The 15,002-nt window shown below is 42.0% G+C and overlaps 1 protein-coding gene across 1 annotated transcript in view; it reads right to left on the bottom strand.

Moving 5' to 3' along the window:
* PDE6C (phosphodiesterase 6C) overlaps nt 1-9,873 on the bottom strand; it is a 60,972-nt gene extending 51,099 nt beyond the window's left edge. Inside the window, exons 1-4 of the mRNA XM_004369946.1 lie at nt 9,265-9,873; nt 2,519-2,671; nt 2,322-2,411; nt 831-971 (exon numbers count right to left, since the gene is read on the bottom strand). Of these exons, the coding sequence (XP_004370003.1) occupies nt 831-971; nt 2,322-2,411; nt 2,519-2,671; nt 9,265-9,774 (894 nt within the window). The 5' untranslated portion in view covers nt 9,775-9,873. The remainder of the gene's footprint in view (nt 1-830; nt 972-2,321; nt 2,412-2,518; nt 2,672-9,264) is intronic.
* Between the last annotated feature and the right edge of the window lie 5,129 nt (nt 9,874-15,002).

The following is a 15,002-nucleotide window of genomic DNA, read 5'->3' as shown; positions in this document are numbered from 1 at the left end:
CATTAAATTATGAGTATATTTCTTGAGATTATATTTAACATTACATTATATTTAATTATATTTATATTCCGTTGTATTTAAACTGTTATACAATCCTACCTTATATGAATTTTATGTGTTTTCATATTTTGTGTTAAAGTATGTACTTTAGGCATTTTAGAGCTAGAAAGGAGCTATAATTCCCGGAGATACTGCTTATTAACTTGTGACTGTGAACAATTCATTTAATTTTTTTTTCCATCTGTAAAGTTAGGGATAATAATAGGATTTAAACTATAGAGTCATTGTGAAGACTAAGAAAATAATACATAAGAAACACCTATCCTGACACACAGTTAAAAGTACTCAATATATAGCAGCTCTTTCATAAACAATTAAGCTAAATCCAAGTAGGTCAAGAGGCAAGGCCAAGGTCACACAGACTAGCAAGTGCTGTTGATTGCCTTACCCAACATTCATTCTCCCTATCTTCCTTGCTAACAGAACCTACTATGTGTTAGATGCTTTTTATATATAATATTTCTAATCCTTATAACTGATGGGAGAGATGTCCCCCTTTTATGAGTGAGGAAACCAAGAATCAGAGAAGTAAAAAGACTTGCTGGATACATACAGCTACAAAGTGCAAAGTCAAGATTCAGGCCTAGATCTTTTTTTGTTCAAAAATGTATGCTTTTGCCTCTGTGCCATGCCTTCTTGGAACTTGTTCTTATGCCCTATCATGATGTGATTAGTTAAATAGCTTATCTATTTTTTAATGTATCACACTTCATGTGATGTGTATTTTACAGGTGATTTTAGATGAGACAAATGTATGGAAGAACAAGGACCTTCTCTTTGGTCATGTCCAGTAGTCCAATGGAGTATCGTTCACAGTTGAGATATGTTCTAACTGTGTAGAGGGCTTTGTGAAACTGTCGCTCAACATCTGTGAGCTCTTCAAATACTTTATTGGCTGACCAAATAAGGATCTGAAAATAGGTATTAAAAAGAAAACAATTAGAACAAAATGCACAATGAAGAGACAGAACAACACAACGAAGTGATAGAGCATTACCCAAAAGAAAACATGAGGTGCATCAAATAAAGTGAATACATATTCTAACACTAGTCCTAAATAAAATTCCATTTTGAACATGTATATATCCAACAAACCACTCAGATTATCTAAGTGAGATGATTTAGACAGACCATTGCAAGCCTGTTGGTGAAGGGGGAGAAGAAGCTGTGATTGGTCCCCAGGTCCAGATGTTTTGGCTCCAAATGGGAAGTTCCAGGAAATGGATGCAGAGACAGCCCCTGGGCAAGGGTCCAGTACTGGTGGCCGACTGGCTCCTGTTGGCCCTCATGGGGAGAATGTTACATGCCTCCTTCCATGCATCCTGGGCTAAACCCATTACCATCAAGTCTTTTCTGACTCATAGCACAGACTAGAACTGCACCGTAGGGTTTCCAAGGCTGTAATCTTTACAGCAGCAGACTGCCACATCTCTCCCCTGCAGAGCAGTGGTGGGCTTGAACCGCCAACTTTTCAGTTAGCAGCCAAGCGCTTTCACCACTGTACTATAAGCTCTCCTGTCCTTGGCTAGTCAGAGGTAAATTTACCTTGAGAGGAGTTAGAATGGAAAGGGACCTTGGAAGTCCTCCATCACACTCCCCCTCCCCCCCGCCCACTGTACTGAAGAGGAAACTCAGGTCCAGAGAGTGGTCCAGAGTTGGGTATCCTTGACTACCAACCCTGTGTTCTTTATCCCTCTGCCCTGTGGAGGCAATGGACCTCAGAGGAGTGACTTTCTCCTCAAATTAATAACTTTACTACGTACCAGGAACTGCTAAGCATTTTATGTGAGCTAATTCATTTAATCACCATTTAATAGTCACAAGAACCATGTGAGGTAGGTACTATTATTATCATCACTCTTACAGATGAAGAAATCAAAGCCAGGGCATACACTGAAGAAAGCCAAGCCAGTTGGACATACAGATGGAGTAACTGGCCCCATAAGTAGTGGAATTTCAGGGGCTTACCTACCCACCTCATGCATATCAGTGTTTGCAATTAATTCCTGAGACCAATTGTTTCATTCGACAATGATTGAGCATGAAGTGAAAATTAGCCTGACATCAGATCCTTTTGTGAAAGAGGAATTGGATGGAGGAGGGGAGGAGACTGTGAGAGGACCCCTGGGACTCAAAGTTGGGGGATCTACTCCATGTGGCTCAAACCACCATGAGGGCAGAGGAGGGGTCTGGGTTTGTGGCCTCTGGACCCTTTGGCAGAACAGGTCAGTGCAGGGTGATTAACATCACCTTCCCTTTACCTGGCTTCTTCGGGATTCAACACTGTAGAGGTAGTTGGTATGATGCAGTTTTAGGACGATAGAAATAAAACTGAGATATTTGGAAAAGACCTACAGATGGCAGAGAAAAGTAAATTATGATTGTGACATCATTCCTTCCATTATACAAAGAAATAAAATTCCTGCATCTCCGGGTAGAGGCCCAGGGTTGGCATTACCTCTTCATCCTGTTTGGAAAATTCAGATGCGTTTACTTTGTTAAGTGCCATAACTACAGCAAGAACCTCCTTGCCCATCAGGATTGGGGTTGCCAGCAGGTTTCTAGTGGTATATCCAGTCTGCTTGTCCATGAAGTCCGAAAAATGGCTGTTCTGAAAGAAACATTCTCACATTTGCCAAAGCAGCACAGGACCGCAGGATGACAGACCCAGGAGTGGTGACAGATCATTCTTGAGTTCCCACACACTATGGACAGATTAGCCCAGCACAACAGTCCCACCCCACTCCACCGTTCCGTGACCAAGAAAATGTGTGATGCTAAGAGAACCACATGCATTCTCGCACCCCAGATCTCCTCTATGCCATTCCCAAGGTGGACACACACAACCAGCTATCAGGAGGCAGCATCGAATAATGGTTAAGAAGGTTCTGGAATCAGACTTCCTGGGCCAAAACTGGGCCCCAACTTTACTGTGTGAAACTCAGGATATTACTTACTCTTTTTGTGTTCTCATTTTCTAATCTGAAAATGGGGATAATCATAGTATACTTGATTTGAAGGTGGGTAGAGCATCTAGAAAAATGTCTGGCACACAGTGAGTGTTCAATAAATACTGGGAAGAGAAACCTGGGATGTTTTGGGGGGACTCCCTGAATAAGAAGTAGTTCTCTCTCTCTCTCTCTCTTTTCTTTTATGGTGGTTAAAGTGTATACTACAAAACATTTGCCATCTTAACCATTTTTAAGTGTATGATTCAGTGAGAAGTAGTTCTCTTTAACAAGTGCCATTCTGCTCCTAAGTTCTAGGTTTTCTAGTCAATTCTATCACTGAAGAATGTGGACACCTTTATCCTATGCCCAGGAGGACCCTTCCTCCTGAGGGCCAGTACTCTGTCCCACACCCTCAAAAGTCACATTTCTTTCCTGATGATTTTTTCTGTTACTCCTGCTCTGCTTCCTGTAGCACCCCCACCCTCAGTCCCGGATGTCTCCAGAATTCCTTAGGTTTTTTTCTCTTAATCCATTGCTTGCCTAGGGCAGCTCGCATTCTGCTTTCCTCCTAACCTATTATCCATTACATGTCATAATCACCTTCATTTACACAGCAATCCTAGGCATTAAAGGAATAATCAAAATACCAGAAACATACACCATGGAATGAAGCCAGTCAGCATTTCTTTGCAAACACATTTCACTCTGCAGCTTCAAAACTTGATGCCAACTTTATTCCAGATTCTAAACACAAGGAAAAGTTCTTAAGTTAAATTGGCTGTTTTGAGAACATAAATTATCAGTTTCAAAATTTAATGCTTGCTTTTTCCTTGCATCTGAAAGCCCTGTCAAATTACAGGGCAGAGGAGTTGACAGGAACATGGGGAGGTGGAGTTTTCTAGTTTTCCGTTTTGAATTTTCACTAGAGCAAATAATCCTTACTGAAGTTTCTTTGAGTCAATCCTATGTTTCCCAGGCTCCTCCCAAGGTCCTTCTTCAAAAAAGCCCCTGAATGTGGCTGCTAAAATATGTAGAGTAGCAAGACGCCTGGATGCCTCATCCTGTCTCAGATTTGCTAAATCCTGATTAAACACCGCTAACCCTTGAGATCAGGAGGCAGAAAGAGAGGAGGGAAGGGAGTAAGAAGAGGGAAGAAGAGGAGCTATCAGGACCCAGTCAATTATTGAACACTTAGGCTTGCTATTAAACCACAGCCAGAATCAGGACCACCCATACAGTTAACCGACAGCTTTCCCAATTGAAAAAGAACTAACTTGAATATCTCTCAGTTTCCTGTTAGTAAAAGTTTTCCTGCCTTTAGCCATAAAGAAAAATGAATTCCCAAAACATATTGCAACGTGGATGAACTTGGAGGACATTATGCTGAGCAAACTAAGTCAATCACAAAAGGACAACTATTATATGATCTCCTTTTTATAAAATGACAAGAATAAGCATATATACCCCCCAAAACCCCAAACCTATTGCCACTGAGTCAATTCCGACTCATAGTGACCTTATAGGACAGAGTAGAACTGCCCCATAGGGTTTCCAACGAGCGGCTGGTGGATTCAAACTGCTGCCTTTTTGGTTAGCAGCCAAGCTCTTAACCAGTTTGCCACCAGGGCTATATATCCAAAGACAAATTCATTAGTGGTTACCAAGGGGCGGGGAGGGAAGAGAATCATTCTCCAGTTAGTAGTCACTTTTTGTTTATGGTGATGGGAGAGGTAGCACTGAATATGGGTGAAGTATGCATAGCTTGACTAATGTAATTAATGCCCCTAAGTTGTACACAAGAAAAGGATGTATTGGTAAAAGCTATTTTATATATAATTTTGCAACAACAACCAAGAAAAATGTAGATAGATGATAGATAGACAGATAGGTAGGTAGATAGATAGATAGATAAGTGATAGATAATAAAACAAATAGGGGTTATAGATGCTGATACTTCTTAGACATAACCAATCACCTCATGGGATTAATTTTCTTGGTTTGAAGATTTAGGGTCATAGTCTCATGGGACAATTCAGCCAACTGGCATAATATAGTTCATAAAGTTTATGCTCTAGATCTTAGTTTAGTGAATAGTATGTGGGGTCTTAAAAGCTTGCAAGCAGCCAGCTAAGATACAACTATTGGTCTCTATTCATCTGGAGCAAAAGAGAAAGAAGGAAACCCAAGAATCAGAGAAAAAAATGGACTACAGGACCAATTGTCTCCATGAACCAAACCAGAGGAACTAGATTGTGCCCAGCTACCACAACCGAATGTTCTGATCAGGGACGCAATAGATGGATCCTGATAGAAAGGGAGAAAAGTATAGAACAGAACTTCAAATTCTCAAAGAATTTAGAATTACTGGACCTATTGGGACTAGAGGAGTCCTTGAGACTATTGCCCTGATATACTCTTTAAACCGTGAACTGAAACTATCCCCTGAAGTTACCCTTTAACTACTAAACAGAAGGTTAGCGCAAAAAGTAAAGAATGTCACCCTTGAGTACTGAGCTAATTTTAAAAAATTATCTGTATGAGACTAAATGGTCAACAGTTACTCTAACGCATAGACAGATGAGAAGGTTGGGGGGCAGTGAGAGTAAGTTAATGGGAATGGAACAACTAGGACAGAAATAATGAGAATGTTGACACAACGTGAAGAATGTATCCAATGTCACTGAATGTTGTGTGTAGAAATTGTTGAATGAGAACCTGTTTTGCTGTGTATACATTCACCAAAAATACAATAAAATATTTTTTAAAAAAGTTTTCCTCCCTTTAACTTGTCTTAAAAACAAGCAATAATCATTGGGCTTTTTTCTGCTGCCCACTCCCAGCCCCCAAGCCTCCCTCAGCATGACAATAATGGTGTCACCATAGCTATCATTTATCGTGCACCTACTTTGAGCCATGCCCGTTATGTACATTTTATCTGTGCATATGGTTCTCTCCATTTCTCAGGTGCAGACACTCAATCCATCACACAGCTACCAAGTCTCAGACCTGGATCTGCACCCAGGTCTGGCTAATAGCAAAGCCCTCACCCTACATCATGTGGCTTCCTTTTTTCCACCACCATGGACTCCCAAGATCAGGGGTATCAGTCTCTGCAACTTTGTCTAGATGCGAGAAGTCTTTCCCTTACCTGTGCCTCTACTGCTAGCCAGAGAGAAGCCGTGCGTGGTCCGTGGTGTGGTACAAAGAGGGAGAACTCAGAAGGCCCAGGTTAGGGTACAAGACCTGCCACTTCCTGCCTTAACTGACCTTGGGCAGATTCCTTCATACAGAGGATGGCAATAAGGATGTGGTCTCAAAGCCTTCTTCCCTGCTTTGTCAGAATCAAGTAAGATTGAGAAATCAGTTACCAGCAAGTCGGTTCTGACTCATGACAACACCACGTGTGTCAGAGTAGAACTGCCCTCCATAGGGTTTTCAAACGCTGATTTTTTGAAAGTAGATTGCCAGGCTTTTTCTCTGAGGCTCCTTTGGGTAGACTCCAACCTTTCAGTTAGCAGCCAAATACATTAACCACCTAGGAACTCCAAGAAAGTGCTTTATAAATTGTGAAGCACAATGAAAAGGTGAACTAATCAGAAATTTCATTTAAACATGGGTTTCTGCCTTCATTGAAGTTTGACAGCAGCTACTAATGAGTGCCAACACCGCAAGAAAAGTGGGGTGAGATGGAAAGAGCGGTGGGCGGGAGTCAAGCAGCCTTGAGTCTATTCCAGGCCTTCTCATTTGCTGACCCGTACCACGGGCTCTGGGGGAGAAACACAATCCCTCAGCATCCTCAGTATCTCTCTGCCAAAGGAAAGAGTGAGACTGAATGATTTCTAAGCCTTTCCATCTCTAGTATTCCACAGTGTATTTGAAATTCACTTCCTCCTGCTACGTCTGCTCACGCTCTGGACCAGTGGTTTCCAGCCTTGGCGGCATGTCAGAATCACTTGAGGGAGCTTTGATAACCTGATGCCTAAGTCCCAACCTCCGAAACTGTGGTGTGATTGGTCCATTGAGAATGTCAGGCATCAGTTTTGCTGTTTGTTTTTAAACTCCCCCGTTGGATTTTAATGTGTAGCCAGGATTGAAAACCACCACTCTAAGAGTCCCTGGTTGGTGTAGACGGTTAACACACTCGGCTGCTAACCAAAAGGTTGGTGGTTTGAGTCCAGCCTGACGTGCATTGGAAAAAACGTCTGACAATCTACTTCCAAAAAATCAGCCATTGAAAACACTAGGGAGCACAGTTCTACTCTGACACACACGAGGTTGTCATGAGTTGGGTTGCCATGAGTCAGTGTCAACTCAGGGACAACTAGTTTAAGGGGTAGAAATGGAGAACAAATGAGGTCGTTCATCTCCCCGTCAGAGCTCAGGAGGGTGACTGTCTTCACCAACACACACTTAACCCCCTCTGCCCCACCCAGAGCAGCCAGGAGTCCTCAGGGAGAGATGTGACGCCCCCAAGAACTGCCCTGCCTATCCGGAGATAGGATGCCTTGGATGGGAACAGACCAAGGCCCCAGATCTTTTAAGCAGTTCCATTATATTATTTTCTCCTCAACACGGAGAACTGGGCTCATTAATAATGCATTACAGCAGAAATTCATTTTACCTATCTCTTAAAAAAATCTCAAATACCACTTTTTAAAGTGTTATGTCCTAGTAATTGTGGAGAGGGGCCCAGTTTCAGACTGTCAAGAAACGTATTAGCAAGAGAAGACCTCAGCTTCTGTGGACGTAGCCTTCTAAGGACACCCTTCGGCTTAGTCACCTGAGGTAGCTGCAGTCTGCCTCAAAAGCAAACTGAAACTGGCTTAAAGTCACTTAATAGAGGGTTGTAAAGGACTGAGGACTTGCAGTGACCAGAGCAACCCTTGTACCTGAGGGATGTCCTGTGGTGTTTGCTGAATGTTGCTAATATTTGACAACATCTGCCCCTTCTGGATCTGTGCAGCCCTCCTCCTATAATCAGCTTCAGGAGGCATGTGGGGATTATCCTCCAGCTTCTCCAGCTGCCCTTGTTTGACACTGGGATCCTCCCCTCCTCCCTTATTTAACTCCATACTGTCATGATCCACTTCTCCCCTTTTCTTCATTAAAAAAACCAAACCAGCTGCCATCCAGTCAGCTCTGACTCAAGTGTGTCAGAGTAGAATGGTGCCCCATAGGGTTTTCAGTGGCTGATTTTTCAGAAGTAGATTGCCAGGCCTTTCTTCGAGGCACCTCTGGGTGGACTCAAACTTCCAACCTTTAGGTTAGCAGTCAAACACGTTAACTATTTGCACCACCGAGGGATTCCTTTTTTTTATGGTAAATCACAAACATGGGACATGATGTGTAGAAAAAAGGCTGGAAGGAGAAGCTCTAGGCTGGTACCTGTGGTTATGGCTGAGTGAAGGGATTATGGGTGATTTGCATTTTTCTTCTTTTTTGTTTGTTTGTATTTTATAATTTTTCTAAAATGAACACATCTTTCAGTGGCAAGAAGAAAAAGTTAAACTTTCTACTTTTGAGAGCAAAAACATGCCCTGCATTTATGCAGTGTGCTGTTGATCTTCAAGAAGGTACTCATGATTGAAATTCATTCTTGATAGCTGAGTTACTGGATGGGGGTGGGGGTGGGGGTGGTGAACTTGCACTTAATCATCACCTAAATTCAAATTTTTAATGATCCAAATTTGAACATCTGACCTTTCAAATGGTATCATTTTTCTTTTCGCACACTGGGTCTACAGATGAATCAATTTGTGAGCCAATCCATTCTAAAGAACTGGGTGTCTTCAGAGGGCTGGGAATGAGAGGCGTAGGGAACAGTTTATAAATCTCAGATTCTTGGCATCTTGGCTGATTGCTCCAGTGGGAGGTGGGGGGAGGGACTTGCTTTGCTGGCTTTCAGAAGGGAAGTCCCTCAGAGCCACTAGACTAGGAGGTGTGAGGGAGAAGGGGTGGAATACACCAGGCCCCATAAAATGCAAAACATTCATGGGACATACTTATAATAAAAAAAAAAAAAAAAAATTCATCGTTTATCTGAAATTCAAACTCATCCGAGCATCCTGTATTTTTATTTACTAAGTCTGACATTCCTGGGCCTGGACGCTCTTCCTCCCCATTGTCCCCACACTCCAGGTTATGGCTAAACCAATGTCACAAGATGGCCCCTGGACCACAGCTGTCTTTCCTATGGGTTCTCCTCAACCACACCAAGACCTCTGCTCTGCCCCACTGTCATAAGGTCACCTACCTTTTTCACATCTGGGACATTAAGGGCTTTCTTCGTGTGAGCAACCCAGCCCACAATCCCAATGTCCAGTGGAAACACAGTCTCTTTGTCAGGGACCACCAGGTTGTCCTCAAACTTGGAGGTCGAGGTGACGTTCAGTAGCCTGGAGGCCACCTCCGGCGTGCCATTGCGGGCCCGGCATATGAACATGCTGCAGCGGTCGGCCCACAGTAGCTGGGCCAGCCTCTGCAGGGCCTTGTGCACCACCACCTCCACGCTGCCCGCCTCTTCCTGCACTGTCCGCAGCAGCTCCAAGCACACAGCCGACTCCTCCACCTGGGTTAGCTCAGCGAAGGAGGCACTGTCCTTGATGAACAACGGGCTGTTTTGGAAGATTTCTCCCAGTGCCTCCACTCGCAGCTTCTTGTCAAAGTACTCCTTGGCAAAGCGAGGGTTCTCCTCAAGGTATTTCTCTACAGCCTCTTGGCTGATCTCACCCATGGTGTGGCTTGCTTTGCTAGTGTCATTCATCCTTCAGAGTGCTACCTGAGGCAGAGTGCCAAGAAGGAAATACATCTTGGTCAAAATGACTGAGGAAATCATGAGTGATACCTCATAGAAACCCCAAAGGTCAGATAGAATGGTTGCTCAGGAGATTTGAAACTGCCTGAAGCTCTTGAGATGTGACAGAAGGTCTTGGCTTAGGGTGGGATTCAGGAAGCAGAGGATTAAAGAGTTGTTCAGGACACTAAATCCCTAAGCATTATTAGCTCATAAGTTCTCAGAGAATCCTCAGAGCATCTTAGATCAGCCAGGCAAAGGGCAAGTCGAGCTGTCTATTGTAGAAAAATAACTGAACATTGCTGCTGTACACAGCAACAAAGAATTGTTGACAAATCCATTAATTACATTACTTTAGCATCAACTAACAACTGGACTTGTTCTGTCATGGTAGCTACATGTAAGTAAAACTATATAGACCTCAAAAGCGTTTCAAAGGACTTGCTACCAGAGAGGTGAACATGACACAATGTTTGCCAGTGACTGAAGACTAATCAAGCAGCAGTTTAAGCAATAATCCTTGTTAAGTGATAGCAAAAAGGCAAACTATACAGCTGCTAACTGGGTTTTCCTGCTAAGCAGATTAGTTTGGATTTTGTTTTCAATAGTAATAGTCAGATATCATGCATTTTTGCTTGAAGATACAGCGTGTTTGAATCTACTGGGTAATAACTGCCTTGTCTGTTGCTAGGATCTTTAGTGTCTCAGGGGCTTCTGGACAGTAAACAGCACTTAGCACTACTTCCTTTTAATGTTCAGTTTATTAAGCTTTTACACCTATTAAGCACATTTTTCCAAATATTTAAACACTATTATGCAACTAATAAATCAAACTACACATTTCATAAACCAATTTTCTTGAATACTTAAATGCTGATTTCCTTAGTCAAGGTCTTTTAGGCATTTCAGTAAAGTTACAAGGCCAATATGATAACTTCTCTTAAATTAAAAACACAAACTAGTATCACAGTGACTAAACATCACTGTGTTACTACAACCCGCATTTAAATCTAGTTCAAAATATCAACCCTATGGTATTTTCAATTTCAAAGCCATGTGTTACAGATTGAATTGTGTCCCCCCAAAATGTGTGTAAACCTGGCTAGGCCACGATTTCTGGTATTGTGTGATGGTCCACCATTTTGTCATCTGATGTGATTTTCCTAAGTGTTGTAAATCCTACCTCTATGATGTTAATGAGGCAGGATTAGAGGCAGTTATGTTAATGAGGCAGGACTCAGTCTACAAGATTAGGTTGTATCTTGCGTCAATCTCTTTTGAAATATCAAAGAGAGAAGCAAGCAGAGAGACAGGGCATGTCATTATCACCAAGCAAGAAGAGCCAAGAGCGTGCATCCTTTGGACCTGGGGTTCTTACGCTGAGAAGCTCCTTGACCAGGGGAAGACTGACGACAAGGACTTTCCCCCAGAGCCAAAAGAGAGAGAAACCCTTCCCCTGGAGCTGGCACCCTGAATTTGGACTTCTAGCCCCCTAGACTGTGAGAGAATAAATTACTCTTTATTAAAGCCATCCACTTGTGGTAGTTCTGTTACCGCACCACTAGATAACTAAGACACCATGGTATTTTCAGTTGCCTCACATGCATGCGAAAGCTGGACAATGAGTAAGGAAGACCCAAGAAGAATTGATGCCTTTGAAATATGATGTTAGCGAAGAATATTGAATATACCATGCAGTGCCAGAAGAACGACCAAATCTGTCTTGGAAGAAGTACAGCCAGAATGCTTCTTAGAAGCAAGGATGGTGAGAATTCATCTCACATACTTTGGACATGTTATCAGGAGGGACCAGTCCCTGGAGAAGGACATCATGCTTGGTAAAGCAGAGGGTCAGTGAAAAAGAGGAAGACCCTCAACGAGATGGACTGACACAGTGGCTACAACAATGTGCTCGAGCATAGTAATGATTGTGAGGATGGCACAGGACCAGGCAGTGTTTTGTTCTGTTGTCCATGGGGTCACTATGAGTGGGAACCGACCCAATGGCACCTAACAACAACAGTGGGTTTCATTTAATTCTCTAAACTTAATGCTTTTCCTTGCTAGAGTGACAACAATCTTATTAGAGGCAAAAGTAAAAGAGGTTGTAGGTTCTAGGTCATAGATTGAGAGATTCTTGGCTGGAGCATGGTTTTCCCAGGGGGACAGAACTCAATCTGGTGTTGGTTGAACTGTGTCCCTTCTCATGGTCCAAGTTGACTTGGTACCCTCAAGGGCCTCTTCAGGTTCATACCTTTTCTTATACTTTCCTGTGTCACGCACGCCCAAGTTCAGTCTCAGGAGGATCTTCCTCAGATCACTGGTTACTTCATAACACCTTATTAGCATTTCATTATAATCAAGGGAAAATACAGGTTTATCTCCTAGGAGAAAGAAGTTGAGTTGGCTAAGTCATCTCTCTTGTTGGACCACTTTGCTTTTCCATCATCATCTTGTAACAGTTTTGGACATTCTGTCTACCTTATTATTTTGTGTGTCCATAGTGCAGTTCCTAATTCTTCCAAAAGTCTGTGGTATACTCACAATTCCCTGATTCCATTCTTCTATTCTAAACACAGAGAGAAACACACATCTATATTATATAGATACATACTTAGTAGAAAAACCCAAACATCCATATATGTTAACACTTTCCTACTTGTAAAAATGAAAATGAATTAAAAAGCAGATCATATTCCATTACAGTCAGCATTCTTTTGTTTTTATAACTACTTGTTGTACATTCATTTGCTCATTTTTTTTCAACAGATGTATATTGATTGTCCATTGTAGGAAAGGCACTATACTAGTTACTGTGGTAGAGACTTGTCCTCTGATTCTCCTCTCCTTCCAGTTATTTGGTAGGATTATACTTCTCTGCCTACCCGCTCTGGCCAATGGATTGTAGGCAGTTGGATTCCATATTATTCTCAACTAAATTGATGAAATTGACTGATGGTTTGAAACCACTGAAAAACTTCACTGAAAAGATTAGTTTGACTGTTCGTACCTGAAAACATTGGCCAACTAGCCTTTTCATTTTTCAACCATTTTGGCATCTTGCAAACACAGTCTGAAGATAAATATCATCCTGTTTCCTTGCTTCTCATTTTTCTTGGCCTTTCTATTGGGAGGTGGATGCAAATGTCTGTTTGTACAAAATGAAGCTGATTGGGCATACTTAATATTTATGAAGATAAATACACAAATTTCTTGCATTAGCTCTTCTTTCAATTATGGTAAAACGTTTTTCAATATTTTCTAGGAGTTAGTGACTTGTTTGCTGCTGTATTAGCTGAAGCAACACTAACTTCTGTTAACACGTATCCCACAAATCTCAGTAGCTTAAGCCAATGAAAGTTTATTTCTCACCACGTGGCTGCCAAAGTTGCTCTGGATATGAACATCCAGCTAGCAGATGGGGGAAGAGAGAGAGCATAGAGGATTTGACACGTAGCTTTTATTAGCCTTGTCTGGAAGTACAAACAGCACTTTTGTCCGTGTTCTATTGGCCAGAACTTTGGCACGTGACCTTAGAAAGCTGCAAAGGGGACCTCGCAGTCTGTCAGGGCAGCCTCTTCCCAAGAAAGGTTTTACACTATGGAAGGAAGTCCAAATTTTTTGGTGGGAGTATAGCTAGCCACGTCTGGTACAACCGCTACATCCTGAGAAATTCTTTCTTAGAAAGGGTGAACCCTAATCAGGTCTTTTTAAATGCATGTTTTATGAAGATACATAATAGTTAATTTCAGTAAAAGAAATTAACATCTATTGATTGAGCACCTACTATGAGCAAGTCTCTTGGTAAATCCTGTGGAAAAGGTTGGGGAGGGGGGAGTATGTGAATACCAAAATGAATGAAACATGATCAGTCTCTCCATGAAGTACGGAAAGGAAATGAACTTTTGTGTACATTATATGCAATCCATAAGATGTAATCTAAAGCATAATTTTACTTAAGGAAAAAAAAGAAAAATTTTGTAAAGAAAATATTTGTTTTGTTTTCTGATTAAACATTGTTACTATAGAAAATTTGGAAAATATGTAAAAGTACAAAGGAAAAAAAACTTAAATGCTCATAATCTCACCACACAGAGGCAATCACAGTGGGTCTTTTTCCTTCTCATATTATATATATGTGCATATTTGAAAAATTATTTCATGGGGATTAATTTCAAAGTATTCTACGCACCAAAGTTAAAAACATCAGTTGACCTGTATTCACGTATTTGTGATCATGAAGAAATCCGAGAGAGAATGCCAAAATAAACTGTTTTTCTTTGCTGGTATCTGGAACACCGAAGGTCATGATTCATCATTGAGAGAGAGAGAGAGGAGTGGTTAAGCCAACTTTAAACGCCTAACAAATAAATGAAAGCATGTTGCTGCAACAGCAACCATCATAAAAACAGATTGAATGTTCATTCAACAGATGATGTGTGCAAGGACCACCAGAATGTGTTCTAGGATAAGTGATTGGAGGCACTAGTGATATTAGGAGAATTTTTCTGGCAGTAATAACTGTCCAAAGGCAACTGGGCTGAGCCAGGTGCTCTCAATCACTGGAGGTGTCGGAGCAGAAGCTGGAAGACTACTCATCTGGAATGTCCAGGAGGGGATCCAAGTACTGGGTAGGAAATAGAGATGTCCTAAAGTCCTTTTCCATCCAAGGCGGACAGATACATACCACACATACGGCCACACACATGGGCACTGTGGTACAGGCTCTCAGAGCAGAACTATTTGAGCTGTTTGGGATTATATATTCTGTGTAAAACTGGCCCAACCAGCAGATCTCCAGGTTCACTTTCCTAGCTCTGGGGCAGTAAAGAGTTAAATGCACCTTTGATGGTGCTCCAGAGACAGCTGAGATTCAAATTGGGAGAAGGGACAGGGGAGGTGGAAAGTGGAGGCAGACAACTAGTCAGGCAGATATCCAAAAATTATAGGAAGGTGAATGAAGCCACAGGTGTCTTTTCAGAAGGCTCAGAAATAGCCCCAATACCCTGTAAAGGGATGGTTCTGAGGACCAATCAACTCTTTATTCCTGTCTGGCAACCACCCTTCTCTTCCCCACCCCCTCTTATCACAGGCCTGGCTGCATCGGAAATTGTCCAAATTCATCTCGGTCCTTTCCAATTTGGAGTCCTTAGGTCTACTCTGACACCCCATGGGATTGCCATGAGTTGATGGCAACT

This window comes from Trichechus manatus, unplaced genomic scaffold, assembly GCF_000243295.1.
Source record: "Trichechus manatus latirostris isolate Lorelei unplaced genomic scaffold, TriManLat1.0 scaffold00007, whole genome shotgun sequence".
Taxonomy (NCBI): Eukaryota; Metazoa; Chordata; class Mammalia; order Sirenia; family Trichechidae; genus Trichechus; species Trichechus manatus.
This window is presented reverse-complemented; position numbering and strand designations above follow the sequence as displayed.